General features: G+C 40.9%; 1 protein-coding gene across 4 annotated transcripts in view; it reads left to right on the forward strand.

Moving 5' to 3' along the window:
• The window catches only part of EFCAB7 (EF-hand calcium binding domain 7), a 62121-nt gene extending 42263 nt beyond the window's left edge, over positions 1 to 19858 (forward strand). For 3 of the 4 annotated variants that reach the window (XM_061633294.1, XM_061633295.1, XM_061633296.1), the window contains exons 11-14: positions 4072 to 4220; positions 5256 to 5465; positions 12790 to 12897; positions 19165 to 19858. In XM_061633294.1, coding sequence (XP_061489278.1) covers positions 4072 to 4220; positions 5256 to 5465; positions 12790 to 12897; positions 19165 to 19239 — 542 coding nt within the window. In that variant the 3' untranslated portion in view covers positions 19240 to 19858. Of the gene's footprint in view, positions 1 to 4071; positions 4221 to 5255; positions 5538 to 12789; positions 12898 to 19164 lie in introns of those variants that run through there. The other variant, XM_061633297.1, reaches the window with a different exon arrangement.
• The last annotated feature ends 3761 nt before the right edge of the window (positions 19859 to 23619 follow it).

The raw sequence follows: 23619 nt of genomic DNA on the forward strand, positions 1-23619 counted from the left end.
CCATTCTCTTTAGTGTTTGGAAGTACACAATGACTTCATGCATGGGAGAAATTGCATTTATTTACATGGAAGAGAATTGCATTAGCCCTTGCTCATGCAGAGCTCTATGTGTTACCAGTTTTGAATTTTTAGATTGTAACTACATTCTGCAAACTATGACCATTTATGCCTTCTGCGACTTTAAACATACAGCATAACCTTGTTTTCAACATAGCGCTAAGGTGAACGTTCCATTGGTGCAAAGATTTCTCCTTGCACAATGAACCTTTTTGCCGCCTTTCCTCTTCCTCTCCCCCCACACCCTCTAAATCTGTTCTGGGTATTTTCCCAACCCTCTGAAGCAGATTTAGGGGTGGCACAGGATACACACAGAGGGAGGAGGAGGAGGGAAATACTGTTGCACTGGGGCTAACCCTTTTACTAGCAAAACTCTTTTGTTGAATACCACTCATATTCTGTAGATGTAGTACAATTTTTGTCACTTCTGCTTTAACCTTCAGTATCACAAATTATGACACATCCTAAGAATAAATTCTCTTGAAGATGGATGTTATAAAGGTAAATTCATTAATGATTATGGAAATCTTCGTTATTAGTATAAATAGGCATTTGTAAGGCTGCAGTGCTTTGTTAATTCTGGCAAAAATATTCAACATTTGACAGATCTTGTTCCATATTACTCTGTAAAATCTTTATATTTACGTTTTCATTAAGGAGCACAAATGCAGACAGTCTTTATATAATAGCTTCAATCCAAAGGACCGTGTCACTAATTCCATATGCCCAAGGGCAGTTGAAACTGAAGGGAGTTTCAAAAGCTGTTTGTGATATGGCATGGAGATCTGCTGTTCAAATGGGGGAATTATTATTGTTGTTGTTGTTGTTGCATTTATATACCGCCCCATAAGCTCTCTGGGCAGTTTACAACAATTAAAAACAAATATAAAATTTTTAAAAAACACATTTTTAAAAAAGCAATTTAAAAACACATGCTAAAATGCCTGGGAGAAGAGGAAAGTTTTGACCTGGCGCCGAAAAGATAACAGTGTTGGCACCAGGCACACCTCGTCAAGGAGATCATTCCAGAATTTGGGGGCCAAATTTATAAAAATCCATTGGCCATTTCCAAACTCTTGGGAAGACATAAAGTTTTCAGCTTTGGCTTTGCATGTTGTACATTTGTTGTTTATATATTTGAGAGCAGGAGGCAGACAGTGAGAGAACATATATCCCTTCCTCCTTAGTTTTGCATTTTCTGGAACAAACGGAGTAACAATACTTGGAATACATTAGTGTGCATGCCAAAAGGAAGCCACAGCAAATCTGTGAATGGATTACTTGGCAGTTAATCAACTGAAGGGTTCAGATGAACATCATAAATCTTGGGAACAAAGTTCAAGTAGTTTATAATAGTACCTGAACCCTCAGATTGGTAATCTCTTTTTAATACATAGTGAAGATTTAGCATTGTAATGAAGATGAGAAATCCATTTTTTAAAGTTCTGTGCCATAACATAATTTTAGTGTTGTATTTGCTTGTTGACGCTAAAACACTTCATTAGGGTTTTCTAGCAAGAATGAGATGTGAATATTATTGGAAGCGTATTACTTTTCAAAAATTAACCTATTTTTATGTCTAAGATAGGACCTCATAGTATCCTTAACATAAACTGTTCTATCCCCTCTCAGTAATGAAAACGTATTGTTTACCCTCTACATTTCATAGATAAAAACGGCCATTCTTCTAACATTCCCATATCAAGGATCACTGTCTGGGATTCCCTCCACTGTTACACACTGCAGAAGGCTGTAGCCATCTTCTGTATACTATATTCATTTACATTGTAATACCCTATCTTCCACTGATTTAAAAGCCAGAATGTTGTTTATTCTTTTTGCTAAAGAGATCTCAATTACTTCTGGATTTTATATTTTCAAAAATGGGATTAGCCATTAGCCTCATTCGCACATCAAGATAACCCATAGTTAATCTTTGATTTGAACATAGTGCTAACCAAGGAGCAAAGTTTGTTTCCTCTGCATACTAGTTGGGCACAGATAAAGAGCACAAATAAGCGCCTTCATGGTAAGCCATTAACTATGGTTTACCATGATGTGCAAGCTAGGACATTCTGTTTCTTCATCCCAGCATTACAATTGCAAGTGTGATTTGGCACCTGCATATCACCTAGAAGAATCTGTAATACAAAGCCAGCTTCCCCCACTTCACTTGAGTAACATCTAGTCTGATAAAGAGTTCTGGTGAACATAAAAGCTTGCACATTATTTTATGACATTTTGGTTGGTCTATACCACAGCTGGTATAGCACAGTGGGTAGGAGAGCCTGGCTGGGAGTCCAGAGTCTGGGAGTTCAAATCCCCGCTTGTGTCTCCTGAGTGTCAAGGGCCAGCTAAAGATCACCCCCACAGTGAGTGGCTCAGGGGTTACGTGCCCTGCCACCTGTGCAGCCATGGGCAAGCTGCATAGTCCCAAGGAGCCCAGTTGCCCTCCAGCTGGCACTTGTGAACAAGGAGGGGGCTGGCTTGTGCAGCTGTGGCAAGCTGAGCAGGCCCTAGCCAGCTGGGGAGGACTAGCCTCAGAGGGAGGCAATGGTAAACCCCCTCTGGATACCGCTTACCATGAAAACCCTATTCATAGGGTAGCCATAAGTCAGGATAGACTTGAAGGCAGTCCATTTCAATAAAGGCATTACCCTATTGTGGATTTTTTCTTGGGGACCAACACAAATACCTTTTTTTTTTAGAATAAACATCATTATCCCACAATGATTTAGAACTTGTTTGAAATCTATCTGTGCAGCTGCAGTACATTAATTGGTGGTTTGCATACTGCATGGTGCCATCATGCTTTCATTAGAGATTAGCATCTGCTCACTATTCCAAGAGTTCTTGAGACTCTGGGAGGGTAACTGAACCCTGAAGTAGGACAGACAACACAAGCCACTAACACTATGAATTTTAACAAGATACCCACAAAAGAGGAAAACAAGGACAAAATAGGGACAGTGATATATTATGGACAGGTACTGGAAAACAGGGGTTGTTCCAGATAAATAGGAGCATATAGAACTGCTTATTCTTCTGGAGCTCTCTTGCCTAGCTGATATCTTAAGTTCAATGATATATGTGGGTGAAATGTTTTTCTGCTGTGTCATGTTTTGCTATTGCTTACTGTCCTTGTTCTCTTGCTGCATTTAATTTTCTGCTCCCTTCACTCCCGGTAAATTTGCACAGGATTGCCGTCTTAATCTTGGAATGAGGTAGGATTTTGAGAAAATAGTTTTTTCGTAAAACTCCATCTACTACCTCAAATAATTTCAGGAGAAACTTGTTTTAATTTGTAATTTCTTGCACACTGAAAGTTTTTCTTCAGCCAAACCATAAAAATAAACTGGATTCTCAGGGGTCCTGGTCTGGAACACATAAATCTTACCATTCATTGTACATTTTTAAAAGGTTTAACTTTTTATGTATACATTTCATAATAAAATTTCTGAAGCCTGATGCCAGATCAAATCTTGCCACCGTTATGGAATTACTATCATATGTACCAGGTCTTGGGAACCTGTGGCCTTCTGAAGTTGCTGAACTACAACTCCCACCATCCCTGTCTATTGCCATGATAGCTGGGGATGATGGGAGTTGGAGTCCAATAATATTAACAGGGCCACATGTTAATTATATTATCTTATGCTCTCAAAATAGAGATGTCTCGTATTTTGTTTGCTCCACCAACTGTATGTTGCACCAGTTGCAAACTGTGCAAAAATCTTCAAAAAAAGTAGTTAAAAAAAGGAGGCCTGCCGTCAAGGCACAGGTTCTTCACAGAGTTTCACAAATCAGAAAGACAGAGGCCTGCCTCGAGGAGCTTAGAGTCTAAATTTTGAAATGGCAGAAGATGAAGGAAGAGAGGTGCAAGGGTGACAAACAACAAAAGGGAGGAATGGGAAGGGCCAAGGGTTGGAATCCAATATTTGTTTGTTTGTTTATAGGGACACTTTTCTGTTTGGGCTTGTGGACATAAATGTCTTATGTTTTCTTATTAAAAAGAGAATTTTGATATGAAGAACAATGAGCTCACAAGACAGGGATTTATGGATCTGAATCTCATGGAAGCCAGTGAACAAAGCGGCGATCTTAGTGGCCTCTGGATGACTTTGCAGTCAATGGGCTACAATAAAGCATTGGAATTGACTGAGGTATGATAAATGTTAGGCAAGAAAAAAAGTAGCCACAAAGTTCATTTATACAGTAATATTATTTCTGGATTGTTTAAGCTGATCTTAATTTGATCCAGTGAACCATTTAGACTGTTAAAATGTAACTGCACTTCAGGCTTTGCACGTCTTTGAACAAATCATTGGAATATTATGTATCTTTTATATCAGATATCCGAAATAGAAGTATCACATGCATTATTCAAAGGGAAAGTATCAATACTTTCTCCAGCCCAATGGGAAAAAGGGACCAATGAAGTTGGCAACATGGGATGGAATCCAAAAATAGTGTTGTGCACTTATGCTGCTGGCATTTTGGTGGTGATTTTTTTCTGCAGCAGTTCCATCTTCCAAAGAGACAAGCAGCTGTTCAGCTGAAGCAAAAAAATGAAGCTCAGGATATCTGCAGTTTTCTTCTGTGTGCATATGTCACCTCCTTAGATATTGGTCATAGCCTTATAGGATAAGCAGGTTCAAGTTGTAACTCGGAAATGAGACAAAGGTCTCAGTCATTTTAGTCATCAGGAGAGCTTAGCAGTCTCCTCCCTTAGTAGCATTAACTGGTAGAGCATTATTTATCATTGTCACAACCATACTTTATACTAATCAGGGAAGAAGGAGGAGCATTTGAGGCTTTTTATACCAGTTGTTGTAACTATCTTCCAGTTTTGGGACATCAGATAAAACAGCTCAAAGATCACTTTCAGATTCCCCTCCCCAAAAAATCTGTATTCAGTTTCACTTATTAAATCCTGTGTGGAGAATCTTTGGCCCTCCAGATGTTGCTGGATTAGAACTCCTACCATCCCTGGTCATGGGCCTTGCTTGCCAAGGCTGATGGGAGTTGTAGTTCAGCAACATCTGGAGGTCTAAAGGTTCCCCATTCCTGGATTAGATCAACAAATTTGTAAATGATATGTTGAAATAACAGACAACGATATTGAAAAGCAGTAGGTAATTAATAAGCAACAATGCTACAATTATAGACATAACAATTTTTTTCCTCTCTCTCTATAGGCGTGTCCTTTTTCCATTCACATCTATGCAGAAAAGTGCAAACCCAGGATTCAACCTGTTTGTTTAGAAACAGGTGGTGAGCAACTTAAGACTGCCATTTGTATGAGTGTGGTTAATAAAGGAGAAGCTAAGCCAATGGATATCAGTGAAAATATAATTATTCACACGTATAAAAGTGATACACGGATCATTTCTGTTATTGAAAACAAGGTATTGTAGGAACAACCCTTTCAAAAGCATTTCCTTATACTTATTTATATATTCACTGCCTACTTAAACTACCAGGGCCATACTGCGATGAAATCTGGGCCTTCCAGTTCAGGGTCCTTGCTGCCAGGGACTTGAGCTAGAAGCTCAAGTTTGAACCTGACATGCAGCCAACATAAAATGCTGAATAAGGAGAGCGAAGAAATCTGGTGCGGCTGGACCAATGTCATGTTATTGCCCTCCTGCCAGCATCATCATTGCTGCTTATAGGATAGAGGTGGGGCAGGGCAACAGTAAAGTCAGGGCTGCATGGGCACACCAACATAGCCAATCCAGTACTCCTGCCAGTGTACCAAACTCTGCTAATCAGCCAATGAGCATTGAGAGGCATCACTTTGAAGTCCCTTTACAAGCAGTTTGTATTGAAACGACTTGTAAATTGACTTCAGAGGTGACCCCCATTTAAATTGTCATCTGACATCATAATGTTGTCAGGTGATTGACAGGTGGGTGACCCCACCCACCTATCAAAGGTTGGTCCATAGGGTATGGGGTAAGGAAGGCTGGATGCAATTCCCCATCCTAGCCTAGATTGTTGGCAAGCCTGTGATAATCTTTTTTCATACTGACTGTTGTGAATAAGCTGCCAATCTGGGTTTGGGTGGGGACATGCAGCCTGGCTAAATGAGCAGTTCAACATATCCAGATTCAAACCAAGTTGACAGAAAAGAAAGGGAACCTGTTTGAATTTAAGGCCCACAATTGATCATGTGATCAGCCTAATGAAAACTATCAGTTTCTCCTTCCTGATTCCTATGTACATATTAGGATTGCCAGGCTCAGGGCCTGAGACTGTTCCTGTATCTTTAGGAGAAGAGAAAATTCAGTCAAGTGCAGGTGTTCTTGCAACTCTGTAATGGGAAAAACCACAAGGTGGAATTCTCCCTCCCCCCTGCACAACTTTTAAAGATACAGAAGACCTCTTGGAGGCCGGGCCTGGCAACCAAGAGGTCTTCTGTATCTTTAAAAGTTGTGCAGGGGAAAGGGAGAATTCCACCTTATGGTTTTTCTCATTACAGAATTGCAAGAACACCTGCACTTGGCTGACTTTCTCTTCTCCTAAAGATACAGAATCAGTCTCAGGCCAAGAACCTGGCAACCCTAGTACATATTGAAGTATAGAAATCTTAATAATTTGGGCATTTACATTGTATATGTTGTTACCATCTACATTTAATAGTTTTTTTCAGCTTATTGCAAATTTTTGTATTAGTGAAACATTTTATAACCCACAAATTGCATTCCAAATGAGCAATGAAATATTAAGAAATAAAAAGGGAAATAGCAAACAGCCTAGTCTTCAGTGTAAAAAGTAAAGGTAAAGGTGTCCCCGCACTTGTAGTGCGAGTCGTTTCCGACTCTTAGGGTGACGTCTTGCGACGTTTACTAGGCAGACCATATATATGGGGTGGGATTGCCAGTTCCATCCCCGGCCTTTCTTTACCCCCCAGCATATGCTGGGTACTCTATACTTAATGTTTTATCCAAGCTAATCAATATTATGTTAGCTCAGTAATAGTGAAAAGCAATTAGAGAAACATTTCTGTAGTGTTCTTTACAAAAGAAATTTAAGGTGCTTTATAAGATACAAATATTTTATTAACATAATTATATTTTAAGTAAAGAATTATAAAGCAGTTCATTTAATGAAAAGTGCTGTACAAATTGCAAGTAATCAGTTTAAGCCTGAGTATTTCAAACATCAGAGACCTTGTCTCTATTTTTCCCTAAAACAGCTTGTGCCACTGAACTGCCAACTCTCCCAACTTAAGATATAATTTAGTTCATTTATTATTTTGAGTCTGTGGCTATGAAGGACATGTATAGTAAATCTTAAAATTAGAACAGAATTTCTTAAATGTTTTATATTGTGGACTGCTTTGGGTTTCTCATACTTTGTGGATGACACCATCTTATAGCAGCTATATAGGAGGCCTCTTGAAAGGCTTCCAAATGAAAGCTCCACTTCTGCATCATCATCATCTATTTATTAATCACCTTCCACACATGTCTGAAGGCAAAGTACAAAATGCAATAACACAGCTAAAACAGTTTAAAAACAATACAAAAAATAGCAGTGGATAAAAAATAGCAAGTAGACCCCCATGGCAGAGACCTATTCCTCCAGCTGGGAGGCTTGATGGGACAAATGTCTTCAATGGCTTCTGGAAAGTGCAGGTAGTGATAGGGTTGTCATATTCCAGTTCTAAAAATCCGGGCAAGCTAATTTGCATATCATGTAAATGATTTGCTAATTATGCAAATTGTCTGATAATTATTCAAAATAAGCATATTCATGGTTGCATTCCCTAGTTGTTTTGTTTTTGTGCCTAGTAATTACCACCAAAAACTGGGGGAGAATGTGAGGAATTTTTTAAAAAAACTTACATTTTCAGCCTTAAATGCGTAGACTCTAGTTTCCAACACTTTGGAATATGTATTTATTTAGAAGATTTATATTCTGTCCTCAGGGCACCTTACAAAAACAATAAAAATACACAAACAGTCAATTAAAAGCAATATTGTGGCCGAGAGGTTGTCGTCTTAGCAACAATTAGGAAATGTGAAATGAACGCTACACCCTGTAACACAGATAGAAATCAAGATTTCAATATTATCAGTTCAGTCAATCTTATCTAATTAGCTTCAAAGCAAGCAGTGCTGTCATAGGAACCTTTCCAACACTAGACTATACTCCTTCATAAGTCTGAAACACCTGAAGACACCAAGGTTATTCTTATGCTGAGGAGTAAATTGAAGATCAGCAAGTAAATAAGAATGATGTATTCTATCTTTAGAGTATTTAATACGCCACTGGAAAGAACAGAACCTTGGTGTGCAGCAAGGTTTGCTTGAACTTCAGAGTATTTTGAGTATACAATATATATGGAGTCCTGCCAAAAATAGTAGTAGTAGTAAAAATATTTATATACTGCTTTTCAACTAAAAGTTCCCAAACTGGTTTCCATAGCAAAATATATAATGTTTGAAATTTGGCTGTATAAAAGAAGATAGCTACAAACCAATCATTTTCATTTCAAATTTTAAATAAAGGAAATTCTCCCCAGTCCTTGTAAAAACAAGAATTGGTCTTTGAATATGTGCAATAGTAATAAAGACAATGGATCCTCTAAATATGTGCTGAGTGCATTCTACAGCACTAAATTCTAATCTTGCCTCTATTAATTGGGCATTAGGAATAAGGGATTTCAGGCACTGCCAGGGGGCAGACATGTAGCACCAAGAGCAAAATATATCACATAGGAAGCAAATAGTAAACCACAAGGGAACACATTGACTGACTGAGTTAAAATAAAAGGAAGATGGAAGCAATACACTGAAGAACTCTATAAAAGAGATGCAAAGATGACAGATTCATTCATGGAGGAACTGTATGATGAAGACCCAGAGATTTTAGGTGGAAGTTACTCTTAAAATATTGGAAGAAACAAATCACCAGGAATAGATGGCATGCCAATACAGTTGCAACAAATTACCGAGATTGAATCTGTCCAAATTTTGACAAAAAAATGGTCAACAAATATGGAAATTAAAACAATGGCCCATAGACTGGAAGCATTCAACATACATCCCAATTCCAAAGAAAGGGGATCCCAGGGAATGTGGTAATTATTGAACAATCATCTTAAGATCTCATGCAAGTAAAGTAATACTCAAGATTCTACAACAAAGGCTCTTACTGTATATGGAGCGAGAAATGCCAGACGTCCAAGCTGGATTTAGAACGGGAAGAGGCACCAGAGATCATATCGCAAACATACTTTGGATAATGGAACAGACCAAGGAATTTCAGAAGAAAATCACCCTGTGCTTCATAGATTACAGCAAAGCCTTTGATTGTGTAGATCATGAAAAACTACGGATTGCTTTAAAAAAATGGGGGTGCCACAGCATCTGATTGTTCGGATGCGCAACCTATACTCCGGATAAGAGGCTACCGTAAGGACAGAATATGGAGAAACAGATTGGTTCCCAATTGGAAAGGGTGTGAGACGGGTGTATTTTATCACCCTATTTGTTTATATGCAGAGCATATCATACAGAAAGTGGGATTGGACCAAGATGAAGGAGGTGTGAAAATTGGAGGGAGAAATATCAATAATTTAAGATATGCAGACGATACTATACTACTAGCAGAAACCAGTAATTATTTGAAACGAATGCTGATGAAAGTTAAAGAGGAAAGCACAAAAGCAAGACTACAGCTGAAGGTCAAGAAGACTACAGTAATGACAACAGAAGATTTATGTAACTCTGAAGTTGACAATGAGGACATTGAACTTGTCAAGGATTATCAATACCTTGGCACAGTCATTAACCAAAATGGAGACAATAGTCAAGAAATCAGAAGAAGGCTAGGACTGGGGAGGGTAACTATGAGAGAACTAGAAAAGGTCCTCAAATGCAAACATGAATCACTGAACACTAAAGTCAGGATCATTCAGACCATGATATTCCCGATCTCTATGTATGGATGTGAAAGTTGGACAGTGAAAACCATGGATAAGAGAAAACTCATTTGAAATGTGGTGCTAGAGGAGAGCTTTGCAGATACCATGGACCACGAAAAAGACAAATAATTGGGTGTTAGAACACAGTAAACTAGAACTATCATTAGAAGCTAAAATGCTGAAACTAAGGTTATCATTCTTTGGACATATAATGAGAAGACATGATTCACTAGAAAAGCCAATAATGCAGGGAAAAACAGAAGGGAGTAGAAAAAGAGGAAGACCAAACGAGATGGATTGATTCCTTAAAGAAAGCCACAGACCTGAACTTACAGGATCTGAACAGGGTGGTTTACAACAGATGCTATTGGAGGTCGCTGATTCATAGGATCCCTGTAAGTCATAATCAACTTGAAGGCACATAATAATAAGCACTGAATATTTATAGTCTGTGTGTATGTATATATACATACATGTGTGTGTGTGTGTGTGTGTGCAAACATACACACACACACATATCAATCCCTGGGGAGGAAATGAAACAGGGTAATCTTTAGTGGTGAGATGCGGCCAGTCATTTTGAAGAAGGAAATGTATTTTAAAAAAATACTTCTTAGCCTTTTCTGAATTGCTGAACAGAGGCTCTGCCAGAAAACAGGATGAACGAGCCTGCATTCCAACGCAACTTTTCTTGGGTAAAAAATGTAAATGTACTGTCTTCAAGTCTATTCTGACTTATGGCGACCCTATGAATAAGGTTTTCATGAGGCTGAGAGGCAGTGACTGGTCCAAGGTCACCCAGTGAGCTTCATGGCTACATGGGGATTTGAATCCTGGTCTCCCAGATGTAAGCACCAATTAACAGGGTGGAGGTAAGGCCGAATAATGCAAATGCTAATACCTCAGTCTTTTCTACAGAGAGGCTTTGGTGGAATCAAGCCCCTTTATTCCATCCTCCATGATGGCAGGCAGAGCCTCCTTTTGCATTCCCCACTCAAGACACATACCCTGAGACACAGAGGCAATTGAGAGGAAGGCTACTACTCCTTGCTGATGCAACCAGAAAGTCTGTGGGTAAGGGGTGGAGCTGTATGTGTTGATCAAGCGAGCATGTGCAGTTTTCTAAACTGCTCAATTCTGCATACGCAGAAGGCAGGCAGGCTAAAATTCTTGACAGCTGTGGTGTCCCTCATTGGCTAACAACAATGGAAGGTGGGAATAGGCTGATTTCTCACAAAATGGGCAGAAAACTGCCTCCACATTTTGCCTTGTATCTCTGGATCCACAAGGGCTAGGGACTTGCTTTTTCTGTTTTTTAAATGAAACCTGGGAATCTGGGCCACCTAATTGGCTAAGTGGGCACCAGGTAGCATGGCTAGAATCCAGGTAAAACCCTGCTAACCGAGGAATATGGCAACTCTAGGTAGTGGGTGACTGTCGAATCTCGATAGGAATGTTGTTTCACAGAACAGGGGCAGCCACACTAAAAGCCCAGCTCCGAGTTATGACTTTGATATATATGACTTTAGCCTCTTTTTGTCCCCATGTCTTTCCTAAAACAAAAATCTGTAAGAAAAATAAAATAAGTGGTATCTGATATCTTCAGAACTTGCAGGAGAAGCTCCCACAGACCACAGTGACCTACTGGGTATATGAGGGATAAGTCGGTTTCTCAAGTAGCAGTAATGCATCTGCGCTGTTTAGAAACCAAAAGAATGGAGGTGTGTGAAGGACACGAGGAAGTGTTGTTACACAGCAAGCAAGTATTGCTAGATTTACACATACACCTCCTCACTTGAGAGCCAAAGCACCAAAATCGGACATAAGAGAACTGAGTTCAAATCTCTATTGATCCGTGAAATTCACTGGGGGACCATCAGTTTGTCACCATCTCTCACCCTAACCTACATCACAGGGATAGGGATACTGTTGGATCAAATGGAGAGAGGGAAAACAACCATGTAGACCACCTTGTGCTCCTTCGAGAAGAGATGGGATATAAATGTAATAAAATAATACTGATGATAATAATAATGCTTGTCAGTCAACATACTATTTAGGGCCATTATAACTACCATGTAGGTGGCCCCTTGAAGGACATGACATGGAAGAGTCTGTGTGTACCATTTGGGTGTTCCTTTGATGTTTCCAGTGCCACCATAGCTCTATTGTGGAGCCAAGAAACTTTTTATTTAAATTTCAACTTCACATTGGCTTCCCTGATTAAGCACTTGTGCTGAAAACTTTAAAGTTTCTATCTCCTCAGAACACCTAAAAATATTGTGATCCCCACTGGTAAGCCCTGGCGTAGTGTGAGAATTATTGACCTATAGTCTCAACAATGGCTGTCACAAACATTCATGACCTCCTTGGACATTCAGTTCCCAGATTGGCCCTCATTAGTAATGACATGCAGCTGGTGGATCGTGCCCCAAGAACTAGTTCATACCACTGTTAAAATCACTACTTTATTTAATTTTCTGACAGATTTTTTAAGGATTGAGATGGGGACATAAAGAGGGTAAAGTCATATGTTATGAAGGAAGCAAAATAATAATAGTAATAATTCTATCTAATGTTGCTGGTTGAATTGAAAGGTGGGTCCTGGGTCTCAAAAAGTTGAATACTACTACTGTTCTCCTGTAGCTAATGCTTGGTTTATGATCTTTTCAAGGGACAGTATTTAGACAATTTCTTAATTGGTTGCACTTCTTATGAATATTTATTGTATATAAATCCCATTGTTCGTTCCTGCTCTAAATGTCTTGATGCTAAAGTTGCTTTTCTCCTAACAGTCTGAAAGCAAAGCTGTAATTCACCTCGACAATGAGCAAAGTAAAAACTGTGTAAATAATAGAGGGCTCAACACTTTTGCTATTGAAGTGGCACCCAACTCCATGATGGTAATTGTATTTATTTATTTAAAATATTTATATTCCACCTTTTGAACTGCCACTGTCCAGATGGCAGCTTGCACATGGCTTGAAAAACATAATAAAACTACCATAAAGAAACCAGAGACAAAACTGATGTTGTTTAAAGCTGAGCATTAATATGCTTTAAACAAAATGTCAGAGATAACCATTTTTGTCCTGTTCTTGCAAAGCATTTTCTTGCAGACTTGAACATGTGAAAAGAAGAACATTTGTAAGAAACCATAGATAACATAATAGGCTATTGAGAATATACACTGTTGCATGGCTAGGTATTTGGATTCATCATATATTTCATGTTATTGATAGATTTGTTTTCCTATTCTACAATTTTGCACAATGATTTCAAGTACAACAGAAATGTCATTTCATGAACGCTAATATTCACATTTATACACATGGAACTAACTGTATCTATTTTGTGTTTTCTGAACTGAACAGCTCTCCAAAGTCAATCCCCAAACTGCTCCTTAAACATGGAGGTTTTGGTACCAAAATAGCTGGTGAAGAACCCGCCTCTAGCATCTATGCATGTGTCTTTTTTGGTCATGTTTCCCTATTACATATGTTCCAACTGTCCCTATTTATCTGGCACAGTACTGTTTTTTTGTATCTATACTTGATAAACCATTCTCCCTTTTTTTGCCTTGAGAGTTCCTTTTTTGAAATTTTCTTAGTGCAAGCTGCTAGTCTTTTTTTCAGAGTTTAACTCCTTCCACAGACTCACTGGTAGTTAAATATCTTTGTGGGAATGAATGCATATTGTATAAAGCGACTTAGACAAATTGTGAAGGACAAGACTATTAGTGGCTACTAGCTATGGTGGCTATGCTGTGCCTCCATAGTTGGAGGCCATATAGTTCTGAATACTAGTTGCTTGGAACTGAAGGAAGGGAGAGTGCTCTTGTGCTCAGGTCATGCTTGTTTCCCACAAGCATCTGGTTGGCCACTGTGAGAACAGGATGCTGGACTAGATGGGCCATTGGTCTAATCTAGCAGACTCTTACGATTTTAGGTTATTTTTTTTAGTGTTCATCCACCTAAACACATGCATACAAGCAGTAAGGCACCATGCAGTGCACAGCCTGCTATTTCACACATTGCAGCTACGGAGATATGTTGTTGGTCATATATTGTAGAGTAGTTTATTTATTTATTTATTTATTTAAAGTATTTGTATACCACCCTCTTTCATCAGGGTGGTGTAGAGCAAGATAAAAACATTTAAAACAGTTTAAAAATCATTAAAATGATTGGCAACTCAAAAACATTTTAAACATATGTACAGACCTGTTGGCCCCAAAAAATCTTCAAGAGATGTATGAAAGTCAAAAGGGAAGGTGCCTGTTGAATCTCTGCTCAAAGAGTGCTCCACAGCATGGGGCAGGCAACACTACATGCCTGACTTCTGGATGAGGTCCACTGGGCCTCTGTAACACAGAGGACAACTAAGAGTGCTCCTCCAGATGATCACAGTGATCAGTTGGATAAGGGCTCAGGTGGCCCTTAAGGTATTCTGGACCCAAGTTGTTCAGGGCTTTGTTATCAACACAACAGCTTTGGAGCTGGCTCAGTAGCATGTGGGCAGCCAGTGCAGATGTTTTAGCAGGGGTGTTAAATGCTATTGGCTGTCTGCCCCCATCAGCAGTCTAGCCACAGCATTCTGGACTTCCTGGAGCTTCCAGATCAGGTCCAAGGGCAGCCCCACATAGAGTGCATTGCAATAATCCAGTTTTTAGGTTTCCAGCGCATGGACTATGGTGGCCAAGTTACCCAATCCAGATAAGGCCATAGCTGGCATACCAGACAAAGCTGGTAAAAAGCACTCCTAGCCACCAAGGTCACTTAGACCTCTAATGACAAAGATGCATCCAGGAATACCACCCCTCAAGCTATGTACCTGCTTCTTTAGAGGGAGTGTTGTTGGCGTGTGTGCGTTGTTGCGTGAAACAGCATACATTACGTTGGAGTTAAGTTGAGCAAGAAACTTCTTCAGAGCATTAGAGCATGTTAAGAGTCTTTATTAAGACATTAAGGCTTTTCAGCAGTTTCCCCCCCTCTAGCTCTACAGCACATCTCTCTCCAAAAGTAAACACCAGAACACAACCTCTCAGTTCAGAGGCATGATACAGAAGGACACAACTCACAGACTCTGTTAGAACTTTCCCAGTCTATCAGATGGTTACCATAGCAACGGCCTTGACAGCCCGTTCCCAGACTGGGCTAAGACATAACTCCTCTTAACTTTCAAAACTTTCAGACTTGATGGAAAACTACTAGGCCTCATGCCAACAAGCCCCCCTTTTTCCCATCATGTCTGTCAATTACAAAGAAATCTCAACAATACATCTCCACAATCCATAGTCATACAGTAATACATTTCTACAATACCTCTTGCAATACATTTCAGTACATTGCATCATACATTTTCAGTTCAGTTCAGTACAGTTCAAAATTACATCTCAGTACAGTTCAAAATTACATCTCAGTACAGTTCAAAACTTTATTCACTCAAACTTTGGTTGAACACATGTCAAATAAAGTGTCTCAGGATCCATATCTACAACTTTATTCATTCCAGGACTTGTTATTAATCCCACGGTAAATCTTTCAGGCGGTTTGCCTAAATTTGCTCTTGTAGAGCGTCTTAAAGGAACCAGGGCTTCGGCTCTCTCTGCCCCCCCATCTGAGCTGCTTGTACTTGGTACAGCCTGATCAGCCAATTCCATTTCCTCAGCCTTGCGTTTCTTATTTCTACTGCGTTTCCCACAAATGAGCTCATTCAAAGCATCTCTGAGAGGAATTTGTGTACCTTCCATTTTAATGTCAAGATTTGGCTTAAATGTCTGTGATTGTGTTCGTGTTTGTGTGTCATCTGTTCCTGTAAGAATGACTGTCTGCCTTTGATCCCAAGGCTTTTCTGAGACTTTAATGCTTCTGCTCAGAAGTAACTGCTGTGTTTCTGGACACCAAACTCTGAAATATGCATTCTGAAATCCCAAAACAAAACCTTGCTGTGCTCTGGGCGCAAGCTTGCCCCTCCTTTTTCCCTGTGGAATGTGGATCCAGCACCTTGCCCCGAATTTTTGAATGTGTTCTATTTTAGGCTTTCTGCCAGTAAGTTTCTCATAAGGAGACATTCCAATAGCACTGTGTAACACCCTGTTGTGAATGTAATTCGCATAAAGAATTGCTTCTGCCCAGAAAGAATTCCCTAAACTGCAATCCATCAGCATGGCTCTCATTGCTTCCCCAAGCACCCTGTTTTTGTTCTCTGCAACCCCAGTGGAAGGTTTAAGTGCTATTTTCTTACTTGCCAGCACTTCATGCAATGCTTTACCCATGAATTCTTCTTCCTGGTCCGAGAGTATAGCCCCCACTGTGGTGCCATGTTGAGTTTCGATTCTCTTAATGAACAGTTTCAGCTTCTGCTCAGCTTCACTTTTATGCTTTAACAGAAAAACATGACAAAATCTTGAAAAATCATCTACCAGTACCATGAAGAATTTCGCACCTCCTCGTGAAGCATTTATTGGCCCTGCTAAATCAACATGAACTAGCTGGTAGGGAGCTGTTGTGGTTCTCTCAGCCTCCCAGTTTATTGGTGCAATAGTCATTTTAGCTTTATTACATGCATCACAATCCATTAACTGTCCACAATCCTTTAAACGCATGTTTTCACTGTGCAAAGGGGTTTTCTTTATCGTGTCAAGGTTTGCATGCCCCAGCCTTTGATGCCATTCATGGACACAGCCCTGATGTACCTGTGCCTCAGCATTTAACACAGCACACCTTGCTTGACTGCTCTTTATTACATACTGTGAATCATTAAGGCTTCCCTGCAAACACACTTGATCTCCCCTCATTATATAACATTGGTCTTTGTGGAACAAAATTGAATAATTACAACTCACCAGTTTGCTCACTGATAAAATATTATGAGCCAATTCCGGAACAAACAAACAATCTGACATTATTCCAAGCTTGTCAAACTTCACCAGTCCACGGGCTTCCACCCGTTTACTCGATCCATCAGCAAGTTGCACAAAATCTTGCACTTCTTCTGAAGTGTAAAACAAACTTCTGTCTTTAATTAATATATGGCTTGGTCTGCTGTCAAGCAGCCAGTTAATAGGTCGTAAATCTTGAGACTTCTGTTTACAAACAAAGTTCACACTGCCTTGCTTCAAGCCTCCGTCCCTGGAGTTTCGCTTGATTGCACAATCTTTACGGAGATGCCCACGAGCCCCACAGGCAAAACAACACTTCAGCCGCTGCTGCTCCCGCTTGTTTTCCTGTCTGCTTTCGACAGCCTGCTCCGGTTCGGCACTTTTCTCCTCCTTGCTTCTGACAGCTTCCATCAGCTCGGCTCTCTGCGCCTCCTGCCTCCGCTGCCATTCCTGGGACAAATCCTGCAACGCGTCCCACATCTGTTTAGCCGACGGCTCATCTCTCACACACATCAGTTGAGAATCCGATAGAGCCAAGATTATAAACGCCTGCGCCCTCTGGTCTGGACGCTTCCAGGATCGGTACCGCCGGGGTTTTTTCTTTAATCACTTCCCATAAATCCTCTTTTATCAGCAAAGCCTGCATCCTCGGCTTCCAGCTGCCATAATTCTTTTCATTAAGCCGTTCCATCGGCAAGCCTCCCCCAGACAGGTTTACAGCCATGTTGCTCACCTCCGTCTGGTTCAATCAATCAAGCTGCCCTCTCTGGAACTCCGTTTGCCGTTCAGACCAGCAACTTACTCCCATGTAATGCGCTGTGGATCTGGGCCCATAACCCTGTTGGCGTGTGTGCGTTGTTGCGTGAAACAGCATACATTACGTTGGAGTTAAGTTGAGCAAGAAACTTCTTCAGAGCATTAGAGCATGTTAAGAGTCTTTATTAAGACATTAAGGCTTTTCAGCAGTTTTCCCCCCCTCTAGCTCTACAGCACATCTCTCTCCAAAAGTAAACACCAGAACACAACCTCTCAGTTCAGAGGCATGATACAGAAGGACACAACTCACAGACTCTGTTAGAACTTTCCCAGTCTATCAGATGGTTACCATAGCAACGGCCTTGACAGCCCGTTCCCAGACTGGGCTAAGACATAACTCCTCTTAACTTTCAAAACTTTCAGACTTGATGGAAAACTACTAGGCCTCATGCCAACAAGTGTGACCCCATCCAGAACAGGCAACTGCCCTGTCTTTCTTTGTTTGTTTGTTAATTAGATTTATATCCCGCCCTTTCTTCCAGAAACGGTAACCACCCACCCGCAGAGCCTCTGTCTTCCCAGGATTCAAACTTGGTTTATTGGCCCTCATCCAATTCACTGCATTAAGACACTGGTTCAGAGTTTGCACAGTCTCTCCTGATTTTGGTGTTATGAAGAGGTAGAACTGCGTGGCATCAGCATACTGATGGCACCATGCTCGAAAACCCCTAATGACCATTCCCAGTGGCTACATATAGATGTTAAATAGCACTGGAGACAAAATAGTGCCTTGTGGAACCCCATAGCAAAGGTGCCAGGGAATCAAAGAGCACTACTCCGTACTACTCTCTGGACTCAACCAATACGAATAGAACTGCTGTAGTACACTGTCTCCGATATCCATCCCATACAGTAGATGCAGGAGGATAACCCCTCTCCCGACACAGGTCATCCATCAGGGCAACCAAGGCCAATTCAGTTCTGAAACCAGGCCTAATGTTGTTTTTCAAGTATTTCATTAACCAAAAATCTGGGCTTTTAAAATCAGTGGATAATGGGGTGTTGCAGAATAAGCTTAATATAGCATATAAGAAGAGGTAGATAGGAGCCTTCACAGTGTGTACTAATGGGGGAAAGGCTGCTTGGTCAGTGATCCTTAGTGGATGGAATCCAGTTGGTCCTCCTTGTGGTTTTGCTTGAGTGGAAGCATCACTAACAGAAGAAGGTGGGAGTGAATTTTGCTCATTTCCCCCTCCTGCAGTCCCTAATGCTTCCTCAAAAATATGGTAAATCTGTGTATAATTCTGGAAGTAAATCTGTTGTATTTTTATAAAAGCCAAACCACAAAGGTAATTCTACAACTAGCCTGGATTACAGGGAAAGTGTGGGATAAATATTAATTTTTTTGCGGGGGGGATTTTACAGCTATGCCAGATAGCTATTTATACCTTCCACAATTCTTGTGGAATATGAATCATTTTGCTCTTGAAATTCTTATTTCCTTTTTTTTTTTTTTGCTTTTTGTATGCAGGTCTGTCAGCATGTGATGCCTCAGAATGACCAAGAAGAATGGATATACAGCTGTGTTTATTCTCTCTTGCCTTAAGCTATTATAGGTAGGAAATGGCATTCTCCTGGTTCTTGTAGAAAAGGTTCAATCTTGTGCTACTCGTTGCTACACGGATGGCTTGATTTATCTCATCATTTTTAAAACTAAGAGTCTGTTCCTTATATTGGATCCACTTGTGATTCTAGTTATCTTTTCAATAATCTGTATCACAAATAACTTCTGCTTGATTGTTACTGCCTTTCTGAACAGCTACATACATAAGCAGGGGAGTTAACAGAAGTAGCCTGATCCAAAAAGTAAGTTCTAATGGTCCTAGACATTTCTGTGCATAATGAGATAGCAGAGCACAATATGAAAATGATGCTTCACTGTCTTTCAGGTCTGATTTCAAAACTGCAGCTCTCTGTGGTTGCAAAGCTAAATCTTGTAATGAGCTGTCTATGGCCCTTTTATATGGGATTTGGGCCTAGCAATGGTCAATCATGCATTCATAATCTTAAACCTATACTATTGCTGCATGTTCTGTTTACCACTGGTCTTGAAGACTCTGCAGAGACTGTATCTGGTGCAGAATTAACCATTGGTTCTTACCTGAAAGGTGATTTTACTGGATGCCAGTCCATCATATGGGTTAGTCTGCCATCTGATGTCTAAGGACAGGAAATGCACTGAAGCTTTGAAGCCTTGAGGAAGTAGCTAGGCATCGCTGGCTTGCAGAACCCAATTCATTTTCGGACACATTCCTCTGAGAGATGTCACTGGAGAACCTACATGCAGGCATGCGGGAGAGAAGGAAGAAAAAACAACCAAGACAAAGGCGGTCCAACCCTGAAGTACAGTGTCGCAAGCAAAGTCATGTGCCCTATGTGAGAGCTACTTCCTCGCTATGGAATCAAAAGCTTTGTGAATGGAAAAGTTAAGTTCAACTCAGTGCTAGATTGCTTGAATGTATTTGCTGATATATACACACACGCACACGTATACATGCAGTTTTCATACAGATGTACTCACAATTTTAGTTATGATATTTTTATAATTTATTTTATTTTAACATTGTTTAAAAAACAAAAAAGGGAACTGTGCACATAGAAAAATGACTTAAACAGAATTAGCAGCTGTGCCCCAAATAACAGAACTGGGTGGGCCATGATGGACTGGCATCCAGTATAATCACCTTTCATATGAGAACCAACAGTTCATTTTCCCTGGATGCCAGTCCATCACATGCAAAGCCATCTCAGTCGGATGGGTCAGGACCAGGGCCCTGGCAAGACTCATGATGTCTGCTAATCTGCTTTGGTGAAGTGCAGTTGCTATCTCTATGATGGTCTGTACCCTTTCTGGAGAAAGACATATCAGGCCCTGCTTTCTGTTCAGTAGGGCCCCCAAGTGCTATAGCGTATGGGAGAGTGCAAGGTGGCTCTTTTCGTAGTTGACCAGGAAGCCGAGCTGTTCAAGGAGTGCCAGGGTTTCTTTGTCATGCTCCTGTGTGCGTTGTAGACTGTGCGCACTAAGAGATCATCGAGATATGGGTAGATGTGTATCCCTTGTAGACGAAGGTGCACCACCAAGGCTGTCATGTTTTTCATGAAGACTCGGTGCTGATGAGAGGCCGAAAGGGAGCGCTCTGTACTGGTGTCCAAACGAAAACCTGAGGAATCTCCTGTGTGAAGGAAGGATCAGGATATGAAGGTAGGCTTTCTTCAGAGAGATGGAGATTAGGAAGTCACCCTCCTGTAACACCTCCTTGATGGAGCTCAGGGATTCCATCTTGAACTTGCGAACTTGTTCAGATGTGTGAGGTCTAGGATCATTCTCCAGGAAGAGTCTCATTTTGGAACTATAAACAAGATTGGGTAGACACCTGAGCATTGCTCTACAGGATTGACCTCTTCTATGGCATAGCTGTCCTTCAAGTGCGGAATGGCTGCTGCCATGATGCTTCTTTTTCCTGGATGCTTTAGGAGATGATAGGAATCTGTGAACCAGAGGGTTGCAGAATTCTATGGAGTAGCCCCTGGTAATTGAGTTGAGCACCCAGGCATCCATCTTCATGGCCTTCCAGGCAGGGGTGAACTGAAGGAGCTGGCCCCCGAATTCCATGATGTCAGTGTTGCTTATGATGGCTGCCCCTCTTGGGTGTGGGAGTCGGATTAACTGGTCTGCCACCGTGGTGATGTTATGGTCTAGCGTGGTACTGAAGCTTGTCCCAGGCATAGCAAGAGAAAGTTCTGTAATCCTCGCCTCTTGCTGCTTGTCTCCCGAGGCAAAAGGAGTGATAGAAATTGTACAGAGCGTACCTTCTCTCACTTGTTCTCCTGCCTTGTAGCAGCAAGGTAAGGTTTTCTTTTTTCCTTGGGGTGTACAAGAACCTTCTTAAGGGTCTCATCTTCAAACAACTTACCTCCAGTGAAAAGTTTAGAGCCAAGGTTTGCTTTTGCTGTGTTATCTGCATCCCAGTGCTTTAGCCAGAGTGTGTGATGTGCTACAATGTCAGCAGCCATGGATCTAGCTGTGAATTGAGAACCATCTAGTGTGGCATCTGCATCTGTCTTGTGGAGCTTTAGTACAGAGTTTATGACCTGCTTTGGGTCCTGGTCAGGGTTATCCAACAGATCATCCAGCCAGACTAGTGAGGCTCTGGCAAAGATTGAAGCGGTGGAGGAGGCTCTAAAGGAATTGATATTTGATTTGTGGGGCCTTCACAGGGCATAGTCCAGTTGGCGTTCTGTGGGGTCCTTGAGCTGTGTTTTGCGTTCCTTGGACAGGAGAGATCTTCTCCAATGCCAGGTCCAGTTCTCAAGAATGCTCTAGGCAAATGGGGCTCATCTCTGCACTCCTGTAGGATGAGGGCACAAGCCAACAAGCTCTATTCAATTAAAGCAGACTTCATGGAGCTCCTGCAAGTCTCAACCATGAACAGCCCAGTCCTTAGTCTTGACTGGGCCATTCATGGTTGGGACTTGTAGGAGCTCCATGAAGTTTGCTTTGACGGGGAATTTTGGGATCCGTTGGACCAGGGGTTCTTGAGGAAATTGAAGACACAGGCTTGCAGCAAAGGTAGGCCTTTATTGGTTACGTGCTCATGGTCAGTCTCCCTTGAGTGTGGTGGAGCACTGCAACATGGCACTGCTTGCCTGGGTTTTTTCTACATTCCAGGACAAAGACTTTAGGATATCCCAATCAGGAAGCTACACATAAGCATTACATAGATTACACTGTCTACATTATTTTCTAGCCAATCAGGTGATATTCAGCAGTTCTCATACCAGCATATTTCTGTTATGAGCTAATACATTCCAGTGCTAATCCTTCTCAGGCCTGGGAGAGAACAGAGATGCACTGTACCAGTGTTCTGCTCCCCTTATCTTCTTGAGCCAAGCTGTACCATGCATACCTAGTTACCATGGCTACATATGCCTAACAGGCAGGGAAGACAGCACCAAGGAGAGGATTTTTAGCTGGCCTGCTTCACTATTAAGATATTATACATCTTATCATTTTCTAAAAGAATATATTTTGCTTACTGTTTGTATCTAAAAATTCCCCATTAGCTTTATTTGAATAGAGCTTGTTGGCCTGTGCCTTCATCCTTTGGGAGCACAGAGGTGAGCCCCATGCAGCTAGAGCATTCCTGCGGACTGGTCCCATCATTGAACCCTAACCCCAGTGAAAAGGAAGGAGAAAAAAATAAGAGCAAAGGGAAAAGAAAGATTGGAACTCACATTGTCGAAGAGAATGGGGCCAGGACTGAGAAATCCACCTTGGACCAGGACAGAAAATGAAGTTGGCTCTACAAGCCAGCAATACTTAGCTACTTCCTCAAGGCTTCAAAGCTTCAATGTATCTCCTGTCCTTGGACACCAGATGGCAGACTAACCCTGATGAAGGACTGGTATCCAGGGAAAATGAGGAAGTCCACCTCATTCTCAACCTTCTGAGTAATGCAAACAGTAAAGACAATGGGTGCTAGACTTCACCTACAAAGCCCTATATGGCTAAACTTCACTACATTTTAAAGATTATAATATAATCTTTATATCATAAGCACTCACATAACAAGAGTGTCCATTTTATTATGCCAAGTATGTGCTGAGTACAGAAAATGAAATTACAGAGCAATATGTTATTTGAAATGGGTCATCCACAGGAATGAACTTTATTTTGTGAAGAGTAGCCAAAACGTGAGCCAGCCATCTTTTGGAAGCAATGTGAAAACATTTTATTTGTGCTGGCTTTTGAAGGTGAAGATTAACTTAATTGTAAGCGATATTTAACACGACAATTTTTATTGCAGTCTTAATTTGTAATATATATATGAAGTTATTCATTCAGAGCTCTGTTCTTTGTCCTAAATCGAATAGAGGGGCTTAAGGCTGAATAAAGAAACTGATTCTAACCCAGCGGGTATGAGAA

Source organism: Rhineura floridana, chromosome 6, assembly GCF_030035675.1.
Source record: "Rhineura floridana isolate rRhiFlo1 chromosome 6, rRhiFlo1.hap2, whole genome shotgun sequence".
Taxonomy (NCBI): domain Eukaryota; kingdom Metazoa; phylum Chordata; class Lepidosauria; order Squamata; family Rhineuridae; genus Rhineura; species Rhineura floridana.